General features: G+C 38.2%; 1 protein-coding gene across 3 annotated transcripts in view; it reads right to left on the bottom strand.

Moving 5' to 3' along the window:
• Positions 1-22,380, bottom strand: part of VPS50 (VPS50 subunit of EARP/GARPII complex) — a 94,119-nt gene that overhangs the window by 29,664 nt on the left and 42,075 nt on the right. For 2 of the 3 annotated variants that reach the window (XR_013975511.1, XM_080936455.1), the window contains exons 13-17: positions 15,576-15,708; positions 10,994-11,085; positions 6,842-6,936; positions 6,472-6,570; positions 1,325-1,415 (exon numbers count right to left, since the gene is read on the bottom strand). Coding sequence is in view for 2 of the 3 variants with exons in the window: in XM_080936455.1 (XP_080792581.1) it covers positions 1,325-1,415; positions 6,472-6,570; positions 6,842-6,936; positions 10,994-11,085; positions 15,576-15,708 (510 nt within the window). In the remaining variant the exon portion in view is untranslated. The remainder of the gene's footprint in view (positions 1-1,324; positions 1,416-6,471; positions 6,571-6,841; positions 6,937-10,993; positions 11,086-15,575; positions 15,709-22,380) is intronic. The other variant, XM_080936456.1, reaches the window with a different exon arrangement.

The raw sequence follows: 22,380 nt of genomic DNA, 5'->3' as shown, positions 1-22,380 counted from the left end.
AAAAAAAAAAAAAAAAAGACTTGCTTAGATTGAAACAACATGTTTCTATTAAATGTTTTCTTATAATTATTCCCTTACAAGTATATATTAAATCATGAATGAACAATCCAATCATAATCATTTTGTTTAATAAAAATTCAACAAAATTATTTACATGCTCTAAAATTAATGTTAAATTTAAAATTCTAAATGTAAGGATTGTAACTACTTCAGAATCCATGAATTCTGCTAATTTGCTGCTGTTTCATTATTGCCAATTAAAAGCTGTCAATTCTTCTGTGCCTGAGCATGTACTAATCACACTGTCCATGTTCCCACTGTCCCCACAAGGAAAGCAACATGACAGGACTGGCTGTGAAACCAACCACGGACCGTGAAGACAATGCCCTGCTGGATGAAAACACAGGACTGCGAAGATGGATCAGCAGTGAAGAGCACTAGCTGCTCTTCCTTCCAAGGGGCCCAGGTTCAATTCCCAGCACCCATATGACAGCTAGCCATCACCCTTAACTCCAGATTCAAGAGTCCATGCCCCGATTTGGCTGCCCACAAGCACTGCACATATATAATACATAAGCACACATAAGGCAAAACACCCATACATATAAAATATTTTTTTTAAAAACTAGTCAAATACTCTTTAAATATAACAGATTTGTTTAAATGCTTCTAGAAAGCCATTCCATCTGAAAGAAAGCACTCAAAACATTGTACTATCAGGTCACGGAGTAGGACATACTCTTCAACACAGGAGTACTTACTATAATGTATTTCAACCATACCAATTAAAGAGTTTTTAACAAACTTCATTCCAAAGACTCCAATTAACTAGTAAAAATTAGTACTTCTTATAAGTACCTCTTTCATTTATGAAGCATTTTATCAATACAAGCAAATCTGATAATTGTGCTACAATGTAAGTGCCCATCCATCCCTTGAGAAAATTACTAGTACTTTACATCTGTAAATAACCACTTTTTTCACACAGTACCAAAATAAGGCAATTCATTCTCAGATAAAAATTAAATACAACAGTGGGTTCTCTTCTGAAGTCAAAAGAAAACCCACTGAATGTGTCACTTTTTGGGCAATGAGTTTCCTGAGGCACGTAAGAAGCTCTGGAAAGAGGCTGGTCTTCAGGTCCATCAGTGGGGAATTCCTACAGAGGGTCTGCCAGGAGCCTGGCAAGGATGGAAGCTAAGCTGTGCAGTGCGCTCCACTTCCACATTTATTTACAAATGCTCTCACCAGTGCTTCCGTGATTAAAACAAACGCTCATACAGCAACGAGAAGACACGTTTCTTTGTTCATAGGGAAAACTTACATGAAGCTGCAAGATGCTGAAATTTGACTTAACAGGGCAAAGCTCCCATGTCTCATTCTCTAAGAACATTCTCAGTTCGTCAAGTCGTATCCTAAAGAAGAGAATAGAAGAGGAATAGATCCAAAAGAAAAGGGCAGGAAATACAAGAACTGAGGAAACATAATACAATGTAACAACAATCATAATCACCTTTACCCCATTCAGATTAGCACAAGAAACTACAAAAGCTTGCTTCTGTTAGCTACCCTAAGTTCATTAAGAATAAATAAAATATACCAAATATTCACTAAGCTAAATATTTTTAACACAGAGCAAAAATGAGGTGTAGAAATATATTTTTTATCAAGGAACTGATACAAAGCCTGTCACTAATTCATGTAGTTAAATTTGTCTTAACCAATCATGTACCAATGCCAAAATAGAGAAACAACTAGCAGGTTATATAAATTCACAAATATTCATGTTAACATGTCAAGTGTCAGACTACTTGGCAAAAATAGCAAGGTAATCAGATTCTCCACAGTTCTTTGACTCAGTGTGTAGCACCACAATGCACTTAACACTTAGTGGGCCTGTATTCACTCCACTAACTACACACAGTACAGTAAACTCACAGCCGAGATACTCCACTAACATCCCACATCAGATACTCCAGGAACTGCCCAACTAAACGCAGTATAGTACACTCACACTGCAGTCACCCCACTAACTTCCCACATCAAAAACTCCACAACAGCCCATATTACATTGAGGGCTTTTTATACTACTGGTCTCACTTTATGTCTTAAGTCATCATGACATTATATAGGAAGATGCAGAAAAGCAAAGCTTTGCTTCCATTTAAATAAAAGCCCAGTACTTGCCCTATTCTTCTCCAATATACCACCAGCTGTTGCTACCATGCTAAAAAACAAACTCTAGGCTTTGTAAGAAACCCAGATTTGAAGATAAAGAGTAAATACGTGGATCTAAAACAACAGGAACATCTCTAAATATTAGGATAACTGATAGAAAACTGATAAATATTCCCGACAAAGTTATAGGCTACAAAATTAACATTTAAAAGGTTAGAAGCCATCCCATAGATAAATTATAAAAACACTGAGAAAGAAATCAAGGAAAGAATACTATTCATTATCCCTATCCACCAAAAATCTTGGAATATATATAACCAAGAAGTGAACAATAAAAAGTTATTATGTTGACAAAAGGAACTGAACAACATTCCAGACAATGGAAAGATGGTCCATGCTCAGGGCTTAACAGAATTAATCTTGTAAAAATCGTCATCCTACCAAGAGTAACCTACAGGTTCAACAGAACCCCGTGAAAAGTCCAACACATGGTGTGTGTGTAAGTGTGTGTATGTGTGTAAGTGTGTGTGTGAATGTCTGTAACTATAACACTCACGAGGCTGAAGTAGAAGGATAATCTAGGCCTGCCTGGATAACATAGACTTTATCTCATTAAATACAAAAAATTTTAAAGGCAAGAATCAAATAGACACTTGAGAACTGAATAATAAAATTCAGTTAAAGCATAATTTGATAAATAAATATTGTACTAGGGTTATAAAAAGTATCTACAAACCGAAGCTAAGTTTAAAGTAAGATGAAAAACCAGAAAAGATCTTCCAGTCTCCATCTGCGCCCAGGAGTTGATCCAATGGCAGAGCTCTCCAGATGGAAATCCCACCTGGAGAGAGCTGGTCTCCCGGGAGCACTAGACTCCTAAGTTCACAAGTGACATGAACACTTCTGCTCCAATAACTGGCCAAAGAAAGACGTAGCACTCGGATCAAGGAGCAACTGAGGACAGTATCTTTCCAGTTCCCACCTGCTCTCCGGATTTAACCTATGGCTCAGCTCTGCAGACCCAAATCCCAACAGGAGAGACCTGGGTAGACCAGGAGTACAGACACTCCAAAGATCACAGGCTCACTGAAGGAGCCGGTTCCAGTCAGAGACAGCAAGACGAGCTAACACCAGAGATAACCAGATGGCAAGAGGCAAGCACAAGAACCCAAGAAACAGAAACCAAGGCTACTTGGCATCATCAGAGCCTAGCTCTCCTGCCACAGCAAGTCCTGAGTACACACATTCATAAAAGAAACTTTACTAAAGCTCAAAGCACACATTGTTCCTCACACAGTAATAGTGGGAGACATCAATACCCTACTCTCAGCAATGGAAACAGAAACTAAACAGACACACAGTGAAACTAACAGAAGTTATGAGCCAAATGGATCTAACAGATATCTATTGAACATTTCATCCTAAAACAAAAGAATACACCTTCTTCTTAGCACCTCATGGTACCTTCTCCAAAACTGACCATATAATCAGTCACAAAACAGGCCTCAACAGATACAAGAAGATCAAAATAATCCCATGCATCCTATCAGATCACCACAGACTAAAGCTGGTATTCAGTAACAACAAAAACAACAGAAACCCTACGTACACATGGAGTTGAACAACACCCTACTCAATGATAACTTGGTCAAGGAAGAAATAAAGAAACAAATTAAAGACTTTTAAGAATTTAATGAAAATAAAGTCACAACATACCCAAACTTATGGGACACAATGAAAGCAGTGCAAAGAGGAACTCTTAGCTCTAAGTGGCTCCAAAAAGAAACTAGAGAGAGCATACACTAGCAACAAGACAAAACATCTGAAAGCTCTAGAACAAAAAGAAGCAAATACACCCAAGAGGAGTAGAGAATAGGAATCTAAGAACACAACAAAACAATCATCTGTCATGATCAAGTAGGCTTCATCCCAGGGATGCAGGGATGATTCAATATTAAAAAAAAAAAAAAATCCATCAACATATTCCACTCTGGAAACAAACTCAAAGAAAAAAAACCCCACATGACTGTCTTATTAGATGCTGAGAAAACATTTGACAAAATTCAACACCCCTTCATGTTAAGTCTTTGAAAGGTAAGGAATTAAAGACTCATACCTAAACATAGTAAAAGCAATATACAGCAAACCAGTAGCCAAAATCAAACTAAATTAAGAGAAACTTGAAGCAATCACACTAAAATCAGCAACCAGACAAGGCTGCCCACCCTCTTCCTACCTATTCAATATAGTACTTGAAGTTCTAGCCAGAGCAATTAGATAACAAAAAGAGGCCAAATGGATACAAATTGGGAAGGAAGAAGTGAAAATATCCCTATTTGCAGATGATATAATAGTATACTTAAGTGACCCTAAAAATTCCACCAGAGAACTTCTAATCCTGATAATCAACTTCAGCAAAGAGGCTGGATATAAAATTAACTCAAACAAACCAGTTTCCTCTACTCAAAGGATAAACAAGCTGAGAAAGAGATTAGGGAAATGACACCCTTCACATTAGTCACAAATAATATAAAATACCTTGGGGTGACTCTAACCAAGGAAGTGAAAGATCAGTATGACAAGAACTTCAAGTCTCTGAAGAAAAGAAATCGAAAAAGATCTCAGAAGATGAAAAGATCTCCCATCCTCATGGATTATCAGGATTAATATAAGAAAAATAGCCATCTTGCCAAAAGCAACCTAAAGATTCAATACAATCGCCATCAAACTTCCAACTCAATTCTTCATAGTTAGAAAGAACAATTTATAAATTCATTTGGAATAACAAAAAACCCAGAATAGAGAAAACTATTCTCAGCAATAAAAGAACTTCTGGGGAAATCACCATCCCTGACCTCAAGCTGTATTACAGAGCAATCATGATTAAACAAACAAACAAAACTGCATGGTATTGGTACAGAGAGAGGCATGTAGAACAATGAGATAAAACTGAAGATCCAGAAATGAACCCACACACCTATAGTCATTTGATCTTTGACAAAGGAGCAAAAACCATCCAGTGGAAAAAGGACAGCACTTTCAACACATGGTGCTGGTTCAACTGGCAGTCAGCATTCAGGAGAATGAAAACAATCCTTTTTTATCTCCTTGTACAAAGCTCAAGTTCAAGTGGATCTAGGACTTCCACATAAAATCAGTTACACTAAAATTAATAGAGATAGTGGGGGAAAGTCTCGAATACATGGGCACAGGGGAAAATTTCCCAAATAGAACACCAATGGCTTATGCGCTAAGATCAACAATTGACAAATGGGACTTAATGAGATTGCAAAACTTCTGTAAAGCACAGGACACTGTCAATAGGACAAAACTGTCAACCAATAGATTGGAGAAAGATTTTCACCAATCCTATAGAGGGCTAATATGTAATATATACAAAAAAACTCAAGAAGTTAACACATCAGAGAACCAAATAATCCTATTAAAAAATGGGGTACAGAGCTAAAAAGAATTCTCAACTAAGAAATGTCGAATAGCCAAGATGCTAATGAAACATTCTTAGTCATCAGGGAAATTCAAATCAAAACAACCCAGAGATTCCACCTCACATTTCAAATGTAAATAAATTAAATATAAAATAAAAAGAAAAAAATTTAACATTAAATATATATAATTTATATGTATAAAATAGATATTAAATAGAGAAATGGGTGGAAAAGCATGGACGAATGGATGGATCAGGATGTATGGATAATACAGTGTGTGCCAGGAAAATGGCTACACGGGTAAAGTGTTTGCTACACTAGCATGAGGAACTGATGTCCCAGCACCCATGTAAATAAACAGCCATGTGGACTCCTGTAGTCCAGTGTTGGGAAAGGTGAAAGAGAAGGCAGTCTAGCAGGATTTGTAATCTTTGAGTCAGTGAGAAGTTCTGGCTCAAAAAATATAATGAAGGATAATTTGGGAAAGACCATCAATGTCTTCTGGGTTACAGATCCAAGTATAGACAGACAGACAGACAGATACACACATACACCCACCCACACACACACACACACACACACACACACGGGGGGGGGGAGAAAAAGAGAAAACAAACACAAAGAACCTTATGTCAAATGGAGAATAGCAGATATTTACTCAAAATGATTGTGTCCGTGTGTAAAACCACAGAGAGAAAAATCGTGGACCTATCTAGGAATTACAACTATGCAATTTTTATAATTTAACAATAAAAGACTAATAACCCAATTAAAAATGGGGCAAAGGTTTAGACATACTTGGTCTCGTTACCTACTGGATTGATTCATATCATACTGAATTTCTTACCTATGGTGGTTCTTAAAGTAATTGATACTTTGTTTTCGAATGGACTCCTGCAAAACTTCAGACTTGCTACCACAAAATTCTTCTCCTACTTGCATCAACCTGGTTGGTAGAAAGGTATAAGTTTCAGAACATCCTTACAGAAAATAAACAAAGAAAAACAAGTAATTATCCAAGTTCTTTCTTTAACAAGCACAACTAATAAAAATGTAGGTATCTGAAAAAAAAAATTATAAACATCCTAAAGCCCAGATCCATCAGTCATGCATAATTATGTCCTCTTCCATAAAGAAGTCAGACAGAAAACCTAATTTCTGATTTCATTTTTACGATTGAATGAATTACACCACAGAAGTCAGTATGTCAACACTACCTGCTGACTATATCCAGAACAAAGATGAAATCATCATATTTGAATATAGATAAATCAGTTCCAAGCAAGTAGGTTTTTACTTTTAGTTGAACATCCTATAAGACACAAATAAATAAGTAAATTTATTATAGGTACAGACTAAAATGAGATAGTAGTCCATTTTTAGTTCAATGACATCTATCTACTTAGATCAACAGCCGAATGTTTAAGAGTAACCTAATGGAGACAGTCCCAAGAATATTTTTAAGAAATGGTAATGGCCACAATCTCACTATAACTTGACAAAGTTGTGATAAATTCTATCTAATGTAAAGACACACATAACTGCATACAGAATTCTTAAAAGAGTGATATCCTGAGCTGAAGAGATGACTCAGTTAAGAGTCCATACTATATTTGCAGAGAACCCAAGATCTATTCCCAATGCCCCAGTGGCTCATAACTGACTATGACTATAGCTTCAAGGGATCCCACATCTCTGACCTATAAAGACATCTGTTCTAGGTGCACATAACCACAGACACACACACATAATACATATAATTAAATATTAAGTAAAAGCCTTTTTCAAAAAATTACACTCATATATGACAGGGCAGGATTATCATGAATACATGTCTCTGGTACATTAGAAACACAAATACAATATATTTAGACATGAAAAACTGTAAGATAAATTATCAGGTAATATGTAAGTATGACAGTCTTCATAATTACCTGCACAAGTATTCTAAACTTTCACTTGGAAACATGCTAAATTTTAAAAAGGCCTAAAAAAAAACTCCAGAACACTAACACAAAAAGAATAACTCTAATCAAATTATATATAAATGCATATGTACATATATTTTAAATAAATCAGTACGTTAAACATAGTGAGACTAAGTGTATGACTAACCAGTAGAGACCATTTTTTTTCAAATTTTTATATATGTCAAATGAAATTCCTACCAAAACTCACAAGAATCTTTTCTTCTAAATAATTATTCTAAAATCTACCTAGAATAGGCAATAACTGCTTTTTTAATTAATTATTTTATTTATTTACATCCCAAATGTTGCCCCCTCCCCAAAACTGTCTTTTTTAAAGTAAAAATATATAAAAATAAATATTGTTAAGTAATGCTGAAAGACTTGTAATATATTAAATGTAGTACAAACTATTTAAAACAAAAGAATGAAATATTCAGATAAACAATCCAGATAATTCAGTAATGATGAAGAGTATACATTATAATATGACATATACAGTGGCTGGATAAACAGTTATTATTTCTTTCTGATTATTTAGCCGTGTCAGAAACACTATGCTAACAGCATGTATAGGGATAAAGCCAGCCTTGAGCAGGCACTCGTATCCCCGAAGAGACACAGAGACCAGGGCCGGGCATTTTGTGTAAGCGCTTGTGCCTGCTGCATGGCAGACATCTACCCTCATCCAAGGTCACTTCTTTCTCTGTATCTGGCAACTAATGAGGTAGACAGAAGTAGAATCATCCAGAAAGTGGTGAACAGGAAACGTAACAGTAGTGGGGAAACATTTACTGTTCAGATATCAAACAAAATACACAGCAGATGAGTGACTCGTATATATTCTCAAAAGGGTAAAAATCAGAAATTTCAGATTAATTTAATAATAATTTCCTGACTGTCTCTTTAGTGCTTCTGCTAATATTCTAGGCATTGTGGATACAGCAACTAATATGTAGCTAGAGGCCAATTTAGCTGCAGGTGAGCACTTAGCTAAGCTGTACATGGGGAAAGGTCACACACACACACACATACACACACACACAGCGCAAGACAAAAAGACACAGATCACAGTATGGCGTCATAGAAATGCCACCTGCACTTAAAGTAAGCGGAAAAAACAGGTGACAGATATGCGGCTAGCTAGCACAAGTAACCAAGAATCTGGAAAGACAAATTATGAAAACAACAAAGTCATAGGACAAATGATAATAGAGAAGAGGCTGCATCTGGGGCAGAAGACACAGAGGTTGGCAGGGGTAGTAGAAATCCTAACAAACTAAAGCTTGAAACATGTCAGCCCGAAGGAACACGGCAATCACATAGGAAAGGATGATTTCCATAAACTGGCCAAATGCTTACAGAGGATGGTGGACTAAGTTTTACACCCAGAAAGTTGTTACGTACCAGGGATACAATCACGTCAGATGAGAACTAACTACATAAGATGTAGCATTTCAAAGGGCACAAGTGATCGCCAGAATTCTATCATAAATACACTAATTTCAGTTAAATACAAACAGTACATTAGGAGATAAGTCACAAAAAATTCATGTCTGGCCCTGGGTGAATAATAATGAATGTGATGTTCCCTTCATATATAATGGTCAAATAAAAACAGCCCCAGATCACAGTTACTTGATAAATACATAAATATATTTAAATATTAAAATGATAATTAAAATTGTATTACCAATATAGGGTCATCAAAAACCAGAGCACTAAATTATAATAAAGTTAAATAATTCTTGCAGAAATGTATGTTTTCTTAATTTATTTATTTTATAAAATATAATTATAGTTCACAAAATGTTACATAATAATATATGATAAATACACAATTTTTCCCTTTTCTTTTTTTTTTTTCTAAGAAGGACTGAGGCGTCCACATTTTGGCCTTCCTTCTTTTTGAGCTTCATACGGTCTGAGAGTTGTTTCTTGGGTGTTCAGAGCTTTCTGGGGCTAGTATCCAATTACCAGTGACTGCATAAAAGACGTGTGCTCTTTTGTGACTGGGTTACCTCACTCAGGATGATATTCTCTAGTTCCATCCATTTGCCTAGGAATTTTGTAAAGTCATTGTTTCTAATTGCTGAGCAGTACTCCATTGTGTAAATGTACCACAATTTCTGTATCCGTTCCTCTGTTGAGGGACATCTGTGTTCTTTCTAGCTTCTGGCTATTATAAATAAGGCTGCTATGAACATGGTGGACCATGTATCCTTGTTATATGTTGGAGAGACTTTGGAGTATATGCCCGGAAGTGGAATAGCTGGGTCTTCAGGTAGTACTATGTCCAATTTTCTGAGGAACCACCAGACTGATTTCCAGAGTGGTTGTACCAGCTTACAACCCCACCAACAGTGGAGGAGTGTTCCTCTTTTTCCACACTGCCTTGCAGAAATTTATGTTTTTAGGTTTCCCTAAATGATTTAAAAAAAAAAAAAAAAAAACCTATACTAGATGATCAAACTGAAAATGAGCTAAGGGGAGGGGTATGGGACCATAGCATATCTAAAAGGCTCTAAGTCTCTCAAGGTTACAACGATCCAAAGAAATTATACTCTGATCTAGGAAGAACCAAGTTTTGACTAAATTTTAGATTATAACTGAATCAGTTGACTGAGAAGGATGTAAAAAAATCATTATCGGTCTCAATTTTGGGTTTATTTATATTTCATATGATGACATCCAAACCTGCAAGATGAGAGCACAAAGTAGAGCCTTTAGGGACACTATGTCATGAGGGGAACCTGTGAACAGGATTGACTTAAGTTCAAGCCAGCCAATCCTTACACTGACGCCCGGGGACACGGCTTTCCAGTTCTGCAGGCCAGGGCAATGGTGGAGACACAAAGGACAACTTTATCCAACACAGACTCTTCAGAATTTTGACCTTAAACCTGCCAGACTCAAGAGTTATTAGAAACAGACCAGGCTAGTGTATTTTATTATAGCAGATCAAATAGAGTACACCAACATCAGCCCAAATTCAGTGAGGAAATAAAATTTATTTTTCCCTATATTCTGACCAAGTACCACCTACTTATTTCTTTTCTAAAATTAAGCAAAAAGGAAATTAAGAAAATTAAATAAAATAAAAATAAATCTCAATAGGACATCTCAATAAAAAGGCACTTCTTTAAGAAAGCTTGAGATTTCTTAATTATGGAACACACTGGAGATTTTCAAACTAAGAGACTTTTGTCTATTGTTCTTTGTAATCTATATAATTATCAACTAATTACACAAATTAAGCTAAATGGTAGCCAAAGACGAACTAGCATAATTAAGCCATCAGAGAAAACAAGCACACCAAGTTTAGAAAGTGAATTTCTAAGCCAACGGTAGTGTGCGAGCTTCGGACGGCAGCTTCTGTAAACTGAACATAAATAGCCAGACCTGCCATATTCGCGTAAGGCCGTGCTCTAGCTTCTTTTTTACGTAGCCACGATCAAAATTGGTTTCTTCAGCACTCATCACATTACTTCCTTCTGAAAACAAAAGATGGCATATGCTTTTAAATCAGCTTTCTCCTAATGTTTTTATTGTCTTCTCATTTTTATAAGCCAACCTAAGATTAAAAAAAAAAAAAAATTCAGGGCAGGCTATATTGCTCAAAAGTTAAGAATGTTTTAGTGTCCTGGCAACTATGTGGCTCTCAGAGCCTTTGTGACTTTGGTCCTGAGGAATCCCTTCTGGTGTCTGTGGGTACCAGCATGCACATGGTGTACAGGTATACATTCAGGCAAACATCCAGATACATAAAAAATATGCTCACTATATGTACATTGAAAGTAATAGTAAAACCAGGCACTGGAATTAAACCCCTTTAATACATGGATAACTTCAAACGGAGAAGTGCTAAGTATATCAAAGACTATGAAGTACACATGTGGATAGGCCTGTGAGTCCAATGAAGGCATCGCAGCCCCAGAGCTACAAACCGCCCACTTCTAGACCACTTGACAGTCTCGTGTCAGAGAGCTAGAAAACCAAACAACTCCAGTCAGGTAATGTGCATGCCAACAAGAGTAGAACACAGGAGGCATATTTTTATTTTTATAACTCATTTTGTATTTTTATAATGGAGAATAACAGTTATCATTCCATATAAACAGTTTAACAATATCTAGTCCCACAGGCAAGATCAATATGGTTCCTAAAAGAAGCTTCCCTCCTGAAAACACAAACACACATCTGTATCAAATGACTGCAGCTCAGTGCAGGACAAGTGACAGCCACTGAGCCCCACCCAGGCTGGCACAGTGTCCGTGGTAAGAAAGGACCATACACCCATGCTCTATCCACCCAGCACTGGACCATGACCCAGCTGTGGGCCCAACAGCACAGCTGTGCGTGTGAACTGCATCTTTAGTGTTCTGTATAGAATTAAAGTGTGAGAAACACAGTCTCACTACAAGGCCACCGAGAAGGAATTTCAGAGCCTGACCACCTTTACCGAGGGACTGGGAACAATTTCCCATCCCTGGTTCTTGCGCCGTGTTTCTGCATGTCTGTAGGAGACCATTCAGAATTTTATATATTGCTGGTGGGTTGCTGAATTAGTCAGAAAACCCAGATGCTTTAAGAGCTGGATTAGGAACAGAGAATTGTAACCAAAAAGGTCTAAATATCTAGGGCCCAAATCTGGTATGACTCAGTATTCCATCACCATATTTTGGTTATAACATTTACATGGAGATCATAAACCTACATATTTAGGAGTTCTTATAGCTAATGTATCTGCTAATTCTACCTGAAATCTGCCCTTTGGTCCATCTTTAAGTTACTTATTAGAAAACAAAAAAGATGATGAAACATCCTACCACTGCCTGTAACTAGAAAAAAAAATGTAAAATATTAACAATGTGGAATGAGCCTTATGAAACCTGGCATCTCAGTGAGCCTAGGAATTACAGCTTTGACTGAACTCTGGCCCCACATGCTCACCAGGCACTTAACACTGAGCTGCACGTCCAGCCCACTGGGTAGCAACTCTGGCTTACCCCATGCGCTCTACTTTCTGCAAACAGAATATCTGCATTAAATTGTATGACAGAGTATGGCTTATGCTGTGTATTAAACAAATGTTAATAAAATTATTAATTGTTTTAAAAGTAAAATCCCATGTGTGTAGGAGTACGTGAACGGGTATACAGGTGCTGCACCTGTTTGTGGAAGACACAAGTTGTTGTGCTGTGGTGGTGTGAGTAAAAATGGCTCGCCATAGGTTCATGTATTAAAATGTTTAGTCACCAGGGAGTGGAACCCTTTGCAACAATTAGAAGAGTTAGGAGGTGTGGCCTCTTGGAGGCAGTGTATGACTGGAGCAGGTTCTGAAGTTTCAAACTCTATGGCAGGCTAGGCTCACTCAGATGAGGACGTAGGTCTCCACTACTGCTCCAGGATCTTCCTGCTTGTCACCATGCTCTCCACCATGATGATACGAGGTATGAGATTAAGACTCCAGAATGGTGAGCAAGTTCCCAATGAAACGCTTCTCGTATAAGAGTTGTTGTGGTCACGGTATCTCTCCATGCCAACATAACAAAGACTGAGGCAGAAGTTGGTACCAGGAAAAAGGGCATTGCTATGACAGGCCTAACCATGCAGCTTGTTGGTCGAATGTGAACTCTGGGACTTTGGATTAGGAAAGCATGGTCTTCCTGGGTCATACCAGGAGTACAGAAGACAATGGTAGCTAAGAATAATATAAATTATCATGGCGTGCCTGAAAAAGTTTCAGAAGGGAGGAATATTAGGAAGTAGCCTAGAGATATTCTTATGATATTTTGACAAAGAATGTGGGTGCTTTTATTGTCCTAGTCCTAAAAATCTCCTTGAGGCTAAATTAAAGAGTTTTTGATTCATAGGGCTGGCAGAGGAGATTTGATAACAGCCTTATACTGACTCTGCCATGTGGTTAGTAGTGACTGTTCTTATATAGATCTATAATGAAAATTAGCAAGCGGGACAAGGAAAATACAAAATGTAAGGTGTGAGGAGAAAAGGGGTACCAGGAAATGTTTTGTTGAAGCCACAAGTACTCAAGGAGATCAAAAGTTTAAAGAAAACTAGCTAAATGGAAAAAAAAGGGAGGGGGGGGGGAAATAGTGAACTCAAGGCAAGACCCCAACCAGCTAAATGTAAAAAGGAATTAAGCGAAAGCTAAGCAGAGAAGGACATGGCCAACAGCACACAGCTGGTGCAACTGTACCGAAGAAGGGGCCAAGTTCCAGTCCCATCAAAGAGCAAAACTTGTCAGCTTCGGTCCCATGATTCTGGGTTTAGAGACAAGAATACAAGAAAGAGGTTCTGGTCCCTCCATGGCTAAGGAAAGCCCTTAGGTCAGGCATGTGTAAGTTGTACACCTGTGTGAAAGCTTGGAAAGGCCATTATGTAAAACTGTGAAGATGAAGCCTGGTTTGCCTTAGAGACTGCAGGATGTTGGAGATGCCAGAATTGTGGAATACCAAGAAGAGCTGCAGCCTGGGTATGAAACCATCCCAAGAGTATGCTGCAGTTAACAAGCCAAAAGGAGTCGGAGATCTAAAGACTTCTTTAATATCAGACACGAAGATGTAAAGTTCGGAGTTTGCCCTGCTGGTTTGGGATCTTGCTTTGATTCAGTGTTTCCTCACTCTGTTCTCTTTCTCCCTTTTGGACTCATGTATTATTTGTGTCACTGCATATTGTAAATATGTGATCAGCTTCTTGATTTTTATTTTACAGGGGATTACAATTAAGAGAATGCTATGAATCTTAGAAGAGACTTTGAACTTTGGACTTTTAAACAGTCTTGAGACTGACAGACTATGGGGACGTTTGATGTGGACTGAACGCGTTTCTGCATTATGAATTGCCTATGGGGGCCAGGAGTGGCATATGGTGGTTTGAATAATAATGATCCCTATAAGGTCACATTTTTGAACGCTCAGTCACTAGAGAGTGCTCCATCTGAGAAGGATTACGAAGTGTGGCCTTGTTGGTATAGGCATGGCCTTGTTAGAAGCGTGTCATTAGGGGTGGGCTTTGAGGTTTCTAACTCCATGCCTGCCCCTGCCTACAGATCAGAATGGAGCTCGGCTACTGCTCCCCTGCTCTGCTCCCCACCAGAACGACAGTGAGCTCAACCTCAGAGACTGTGACAAACCTAACTAAACACGTTCTTTTGTCAGAGCTGCCCTGTGCATGGTGTCTCTTCACGGCAATGGAGCAGTGACAGCAGCGACAGTTCTCGTCCTCGGTCGTTTCCCACCTTACGCTCTTGCTGACCCTGCAATTTGCAGATTTGACTAGGCTGACCGACAACTGCCTCCAGCTCCCCACAGTGTCTTACACAGTTTCAGGGATCCAAACTCAGGGCTTCATGCTTCATAGCAAGTCCTTTACTGACTGAGCCATCTCACAAACCCCCAATTATTCGAAATGCTTAATCTTCGATATTGTATGAAAAAGATCACTTACGATTTAAGTTCCTACTTTTTTTATTACTTAGCACTGCATACTGTAACTACTAGAAAGTGTATTTTCCTTACAAAAATGAATGTTTTAAGTTCCTCCTGACCCTGTCTTTCTGTATTTTCTAAAAGAAAATACCAACATAATTATTACTTCTTAGAACCTAATTTAATTTCACAACCTTGCAAATTAGAGTGACAGTGATAATTTAGCATTTCTTTCCTTGTAAATTTAAAGAAGTCAGATCTCTTACCAGATTTGTGACACTAAAGGGAAAATTTTTAAGCATTTTCAAAAACAACTCAGCACTAGGGCTATCAACATGTACCCTCAAAAACAGAACTGCACGCCACGTGAAAAGTCCTTTGCACTGCTTAATCCCCCGAGACTTACAGGTCTGAATAACTTCTCTGCCCGTGTCCTAAAGGTGGGCTTTGTCCCTTGTTGCCCTTCCTCCAGAGACACAGCACATGCTACGCCTCTCATTTAGTTTAAGTGAGAAATTAAAACCGCTTCCTACCAGAAGCCACGGCTGTCTCCTCACTGTCATTTTTCTCGTGCCACTCCATGGTTCTGTAGTAGCTCAGCATGACTTCCCACAGTGCTTTGCACAGGTCCGCCAGGCAGGGAATGTAGCTGTCTGGTGTGACATGCTAAAGAAAAGGAGTCAATTCCCAGGGATTATATTTTCTTAAATAGAGCTCATCAAAATAAAAAGTACTATTAATCAAATACAAGTAAAAAATATAAGTTAATAATTTCTTCTACTGGAATAGCTTGAGAAAATCGATAACAAAAAACTTTCAAGTAATTCCCATTTCAACATAGCATTTTATTACTCATTAGTAACAACATTCTGTATAGTGTGAATCAACTGCAGACCCTGAACCAAAGGATCCAAGAAATTACTGAACAGATAAATATTCTAATCAGTACTTTTAACTTTCCCAAACGTTGAGACACAGTCCAAGAATGGAACTGTGCAAGGGAACTCTGAGACCTTGTGAGAAAACTCCAAGTAAACAAGACAAGAGTCTCATAATCACGGTTCCTCCATAAAACAGTTTGTGTTTTCTGTGTACCTCGAGGTGGAAAGGAATGAGTTTACTCAGCTATTGCTATTCATATGTTAACATGTGATTTTTGCAATGTGAGACTTGTGCTTGCAATTGAACACCTCGCTAATGTGACCCTTCTGAGCCCTCAGAGTACCAACTGTGCTGCTCTGAGTAAAGTTGGCTACTGCATGAGACTTGAGTCTGCTTCGTTTTTTGGTCCTGCAAGTTCACACCACCAAACACCCAAATACATACCCTTTTTCAAACACATGTCGATCAATGAAGACATGGCTATATATTTATCCTTGGGCCAGAGTCACAACTAGCAAAATGGTGGCTGGATTTACAACTCCATCAACTCAATCGTATAAAACAAGTTAACACTTGGACATTTTAAAGCAAGATATTACAAGCAAAAATCATGGACCACTGCAGAGCTCTAAGGGACCTACATGAGGCCTCTGTGCCTATCTCCCGTACATCTCTAAGAAGAGGCCTTCTGTATTCTTGTACCTAGGCTACCTTTCAAGCTTCCTGGCTGTCATAAGGCAGCATTTGCCACATTGTTAGATTTTCTAGATCCTTCATATCTGTGACCAGTCCACCACAAGGACTCTGCGGACGGGCACAGTAAGTATTCCTCCAGGGGGAAGGAGGTGCTGGCAGAGCAGAGCTGCAGAACACACAGGCGCATTAGGCTGCAGCTCAGTATGCCCCCAGGCCCACAGCCTTCATGAACTACTCACGAAGCTTACATACCAGTGGCCCTGCAGGGCTGCTTGTGATGCAGCATGCCTGGGGACCTTTCCAGACTGCTGCCAGTGATGCTCACATGTCACTTGCCCTCACTCTCAAAAAGACCTTTTCTTCCCAGAATGACTTCACTGTCCCCACACCTCATATTTACCAAACACTAACCAGGGTGTCACAGCACACTTTTGTGTTAGCATGTCAAATTTCTCAAGCTGAGCCACAGAGCAGAAGAGCTAACCTCTGGAACCAGAATGCCCATGTAAGGTTTATAGCAAAATATTTTACTGGTTAAAATTACAAAACAAATTAATAATGTTTTTCCTATTAATAGGTCTAAAAAGGCAAAAACCAAATGATTGCCTCACAGACAATAGAAAACCTGATCGTCATTCATCCAAGAGCCATTCCTAAGTAACAACTCATGACTGACCTCCACTATTAAATGGTCTTGGGAGATAGTGGTCAAAACACTTAGACTAAACAACTAGGGGCCACACAAACACAAACCTACTTTAATCTACCGACACAATAACTGAAAGTTCCTACAGGTCTGTAAAAATCAGTAATAACCCAGCAAAGATAAGGGTTATAAAAAAAATAAGACTCATGTCAATAATAATCACTTAAAGCATTTACAATAAAAGACATAAAAAGTTTTAGAAATAATCTTTGCAATATATGTTCAAAGACTCCATAGGAAAACCTATGAGACACTGTGAAAAATGTAAAAGACTTGAACTACTTGAAAGTCAAGGTACTCTTGATGAGGATATTTCACATATTACTTAAGTTAACCCAAGATCTCGCTATACCAATTAAAAATGCCCAGTCTCTCATGAAAACCTAGTGTATGTCGAGGTGGCTCCTTACAGCACTAGGCAGCTGTTTTCAATGTTGAGCAACTAGACAGTCAGTAGAAAAGTTAGACCCATTTCATACACCATGAGAGAACAGTAAGAGACCTAAATAAAAGCTATAACTATACAGCAATAAGAGAAAATTTGAAGCATTTCCTTTCTAATGTTGATTCAAAGCTCCCTTCTGTATAACTCGACATTGAGAGGCAACAAAACTAAAAGTTGATGAATTTGTACATGAAAAAGCAAAATTTATATGACCATAAACAAGTCAAAATGCAAATGGTATAGTTGAAAAAGCCACATACACATATAAAGAACTAATATCCCATGTATTGATGGAATTCTAAAGAGTGAAAAGCTAGATGTGGCAGTGTATGACTGGAGTCCTAACTATTTGGAAAGCTGAGGCAGGGGAATGGACCTGAGTTCAAGGCCAGCCTAGGCAGTGAAGTAATACATCTCTTTCAGAATAGAGAAAAATCACAACAGTCTGCAAAAGAATATGCTTCACAAACAGAAACAGAAAATATGATATGGGAGAGTAAGCTTAGCTTATCTAGTCTAGACAGAGAAAGCCACAAACAGGATTCCCACACAGCTGCTGAAAGGAGCCTGAAATGGTATAATCTCGTAGAGAAATAGGAATCACCAAACAAAACAGCAACTTCAACCATGCAACCCCTCTAGAAATGTATCCTGATGATGCGCCATGACAACATGCGTAGTTAAAAAACACTGGATTCTATGTAAACCCCAAACACAGGAATATGCAGAAGAAACTATCATTCATTTACATAAAAGAATAGCATGCAATTATATAAAATAATTTCACATACTTTTATACTTGCTAGCTTACAATAAGCCAATTCTAATTACTTTTCTTCAGTTAATTTTAGTACCTGACTCATTTCTTACCAAATATACATTAAAAAAAAAAGAATAAAATCAGGAAAGGTGAAAAATATATGGCAGAGTAAAACAAAACTCAGGAAAGCCCCAGGCTGTACTTCAGGGATCTTTTACTCAATATTGGAGCTCTGAGGCTAACTTAAAAACAACAACAAACTTCACAAATTCAACAGTGCTTAATTTACATTTAAATTATGCAAATACATTTCATCTAAGTATATTCCAAAATTTTGCCTAGAAGATAAGAGGAAGATAGCATTAGGAATTTTTTTTTTCAGACAAACATTAGGACTATAGAAATAACTGTTACAGTCAAACAGGTCATAGTTTACCAACCCATTAAAATTAAAACTTAATTCTACTACCTTTTACTCTACACAATGTGAGGGAAAGAGACTCCCTATGCTCTCTCTTAGGGCTTCCCACTGTGCTCTTTCAAAGATTCTCTCCTAAGCTAGCACTTAGGAACTTACTGTATTTTACAGATGAATCAAGCAAGATTTATTCATGTTTATTATTTTTTTTCAAAAACAACTGAAATTACAGTAAACTTGTTTATCCCTGATTCAAGGATAAATGATTCAAAGCTCTAGCTGAATCAATGATCTTGTCTAAAAGTCTGCCAAAAGAACTCAAGTTTTATCATAATCTAATACATCAATGTGTACAAGCATATAAGAATAATAAACTTAATACCGAATAGCAAGATAATTCTCATCTAAGTTTATATTTAAAATATAAACTTTAGAGACCATTTTACTAAATAAATGTCAATTTAAAGTGTAATTTCAATGTATATAAATTATGGCATATTAATCTCTGTGCTTGCAATTCATGATACCATTCAAGCAATTAGCATCTACACTCCAAAAAAAAAAAAAAAAAAAAATTCTTTCTAGCCATGTACTTAAAATCCTTTGCAAGCCAGGCATAGTGGCACAGACCTATAACCTAACACAAAAGAGATAGAGGCAGGTGTGTTACAAGTTCAAGTCCAGCTGGAGCTACGCAGTGAGCCCTGTCTCAGTACCAAACTCATGGCCAAAGCAGTCAAGAATTCTGCATGAATAGAGGAGGGGAGGGGTGGGGAGTAGGGGAACAGGGAGGGGAAGGCTGCATGGACTTCTGGCCCTAACTGAGAGGCTGTAGTACACACAAAACCTTTGGAGTCATTTCACCTTCCATAAAAGAGACACAGATACCCAGACCTGTGTCTTCATTTACTTAAGCCAGTCATCAGTCACTAAACACCTAGCAAGGAAGCTCAGCCCACACTCTGGCTGGCCATCATAGTTCCACTTCTATGTCCACTGATGTTTTGGGAAAATGCTACAGTAAACTACCTCTTCTTGAAGTGCCTTTAAGGACAGGAGACAGAAGTGTGGTTCCCAGCACCTCTCCACCGTCTACAGCTATATTCAACACTCAGGGACTTCAGAGCAGGTAGGAGTGAGGGAGAGAACGTAGTCTCTGAGAGACAATGTTTAGTACAGGAAAGGAAGAGTTTAAATAATGTTCAAGGGGAAGAAAATCCACATCTATAGGAAAAATATTCCATTCTCCTAACTTGAATGAGTACAAAGAGCAACAAGCACCCATTGCAAGATCTGGATCTGCAAACCTGGCTCTCACAGTGAAGAAACAAGAACACAATCTGAGCACACGAAGGCTCCCTAATCTAATCTTCACTGATGCTTCAACTGCATGGATCTGACCTCCCATCTCAGCACAACCAGTTCAGAGACGGCCTGGGACCTTACATCCCTACTATCAACCACTGCCAGAAGCCTCCTGATCAGAATTCAAGTGTAGAAACGGACTTCTCAAGCAGCTACATGTTAGTCTTGATTATAAACTGAGTTTGATTGGTTTTCAATATATAGTGTAAATACTCCAAATTCTGAACTTGAAGTATATAGTCAACGAATATCTTTTCAAAGTTGCTTCGGTGAAAAGTGATGAATATGAGACTGACAGTCTTATTATAAAACTGAGTTCATAAGAAAACTATGAAATATGTAAAAAATCAGAAAGACCAACCATAAATTCCTAGGTGGTCCTACAGAGTGGGCTGAAAGCATCTACGCAGGGACTGAACTCTGCCTCTAAATGGACAAGTGCTTAAGACATTCCCTCCAACTGTTAATCTCTAATGGTTTCTGCATGTGCAATGCAGTATGTAACGTTAATATCTTATGTGCTTTCTCACCATCCAAACACATCAGCAATAGCAGAAAAAGAACAGCACTGGATGGGACAGGGCTGGGCTTGGAGCCCATCCTTGTCACAGCTTTGCCATGACTCCTGCATAGCACCAGAGCATGACAAACATTCCTAGCACCTGACTAGACTCCTGACTTAAAACCACAAACAGTTTGTGGAGAAAACTGCCATTCTCAACAACCAGGCACTTGATCATTAGTGCTAAACAGGAATACAAAAAGTAAAGCAAAGGTGTACTGTGTAAACAACTGTGGGCAGAAACCGTCTCTTGAGTATCAGTGTTAGGTGTGTGTAACTGCTAGTAAGCATCCTTAACCAACCAGGTATATACTAGGATTATAACACAGGCAATGCATGCATCATTATAATATGTATCTCAAAGTTACAAATGATAAAAGTGTGTCATGGTATCTGAAAAGACCATAGTTATCTAAATATTTAAATTATTTAAATATAAGAACACTAATGATTTAGATTTAAGCACAACAGATTTCAGCAGGTTTCAAATGGTTTAGTACTGGTAAATTTTGTTTCTGCTGATAGCTGTATGTTAACCTCTAGAACCAGAGAAATGGTAAAAGAAAACAGAGGTTTTGTTTTCTCTGCTGGGCTTAAGAACCATGAGACACTGTTTACCAATTAATAAAAATAGGATATAATTTTGCCTGCTTTCTTTTGTAAAAGGAGGATTTTTTTTTAACTAGCTCCACTTCAATCCTGCTCACCAGAAAGCAGGCTCACACTGTCTCTTTTCAGTCCCAAGCTTTTCCCAATTAAGGGAAGCACACTCCTCTGCTCAGAGGATGTCTACCTCCCGATTACTTTGTGTCATTCAATTATCTTAATTTTTAATATTTTCAAACACAACTTATAACCAAGTACTTCATCCAAAATACCGCCACAAGATGAAACACAAAGTACCTAGGCTCACCCTTTTGTTTCCAGAGCACTGGTCAACATGACGGTCCCCAGTGCTCCCCTGCTTCCTGAGACCTCCTTTCACATCTGCGGACCACCACCAGATACTTATAATAGGAGGCAGAAATGACTCACAGCAGCACTAAAGAACTTCATGTCCTATGACCAGTCTCCCTCATGAATATCTCCTTCTCAGAGATGCTAATAAGGACCTTTCTTGTTCCCAAGAGAAAAATGTCCTTTTTTTTTTTTTTATTAACTTCCTTAGTCAATATCAAAGACCTTCCTTTTCCTTTTACTTTCTTGAGAAAACTACCATCTTTTAAAGAACAAAGTCACTAAGTGGTATTATTCTGATAAACTAATCAACAAACTGAATTAAAGTCATTTCCCCTCTCCCCCAAATTTTAATCACCAAGAGCACACTGTGTACTGCAGGCCCGCAGGCGCCCTCAGGCACAGCACTGCTCGTCCAGGCCCCACCAGTGCTGAGCATCTGTGAAGTGGGGGAGGAGCGGCTGAGCAGGGGTGGCACCGTGCTGGGACTTACAGATGGTAACAGCTGAAGACTGGTGCACACCACAGTTTTGGTGCAGAAGTAAAG

This window comes from Micromys minutus, assembly GCF_963924665.1.
Source record: "Micromys minutus genome assembly, chromosome: 23".
NCBI classification, from domain to species: Eukaryota; Metazoa; Chordata; class Mammalia; order Rodentia; family Muridae; genus Micromys; species Micromys minutus.
This window is presented reverse-complemented; position numbering and strand designations above follow the sequence as displayed.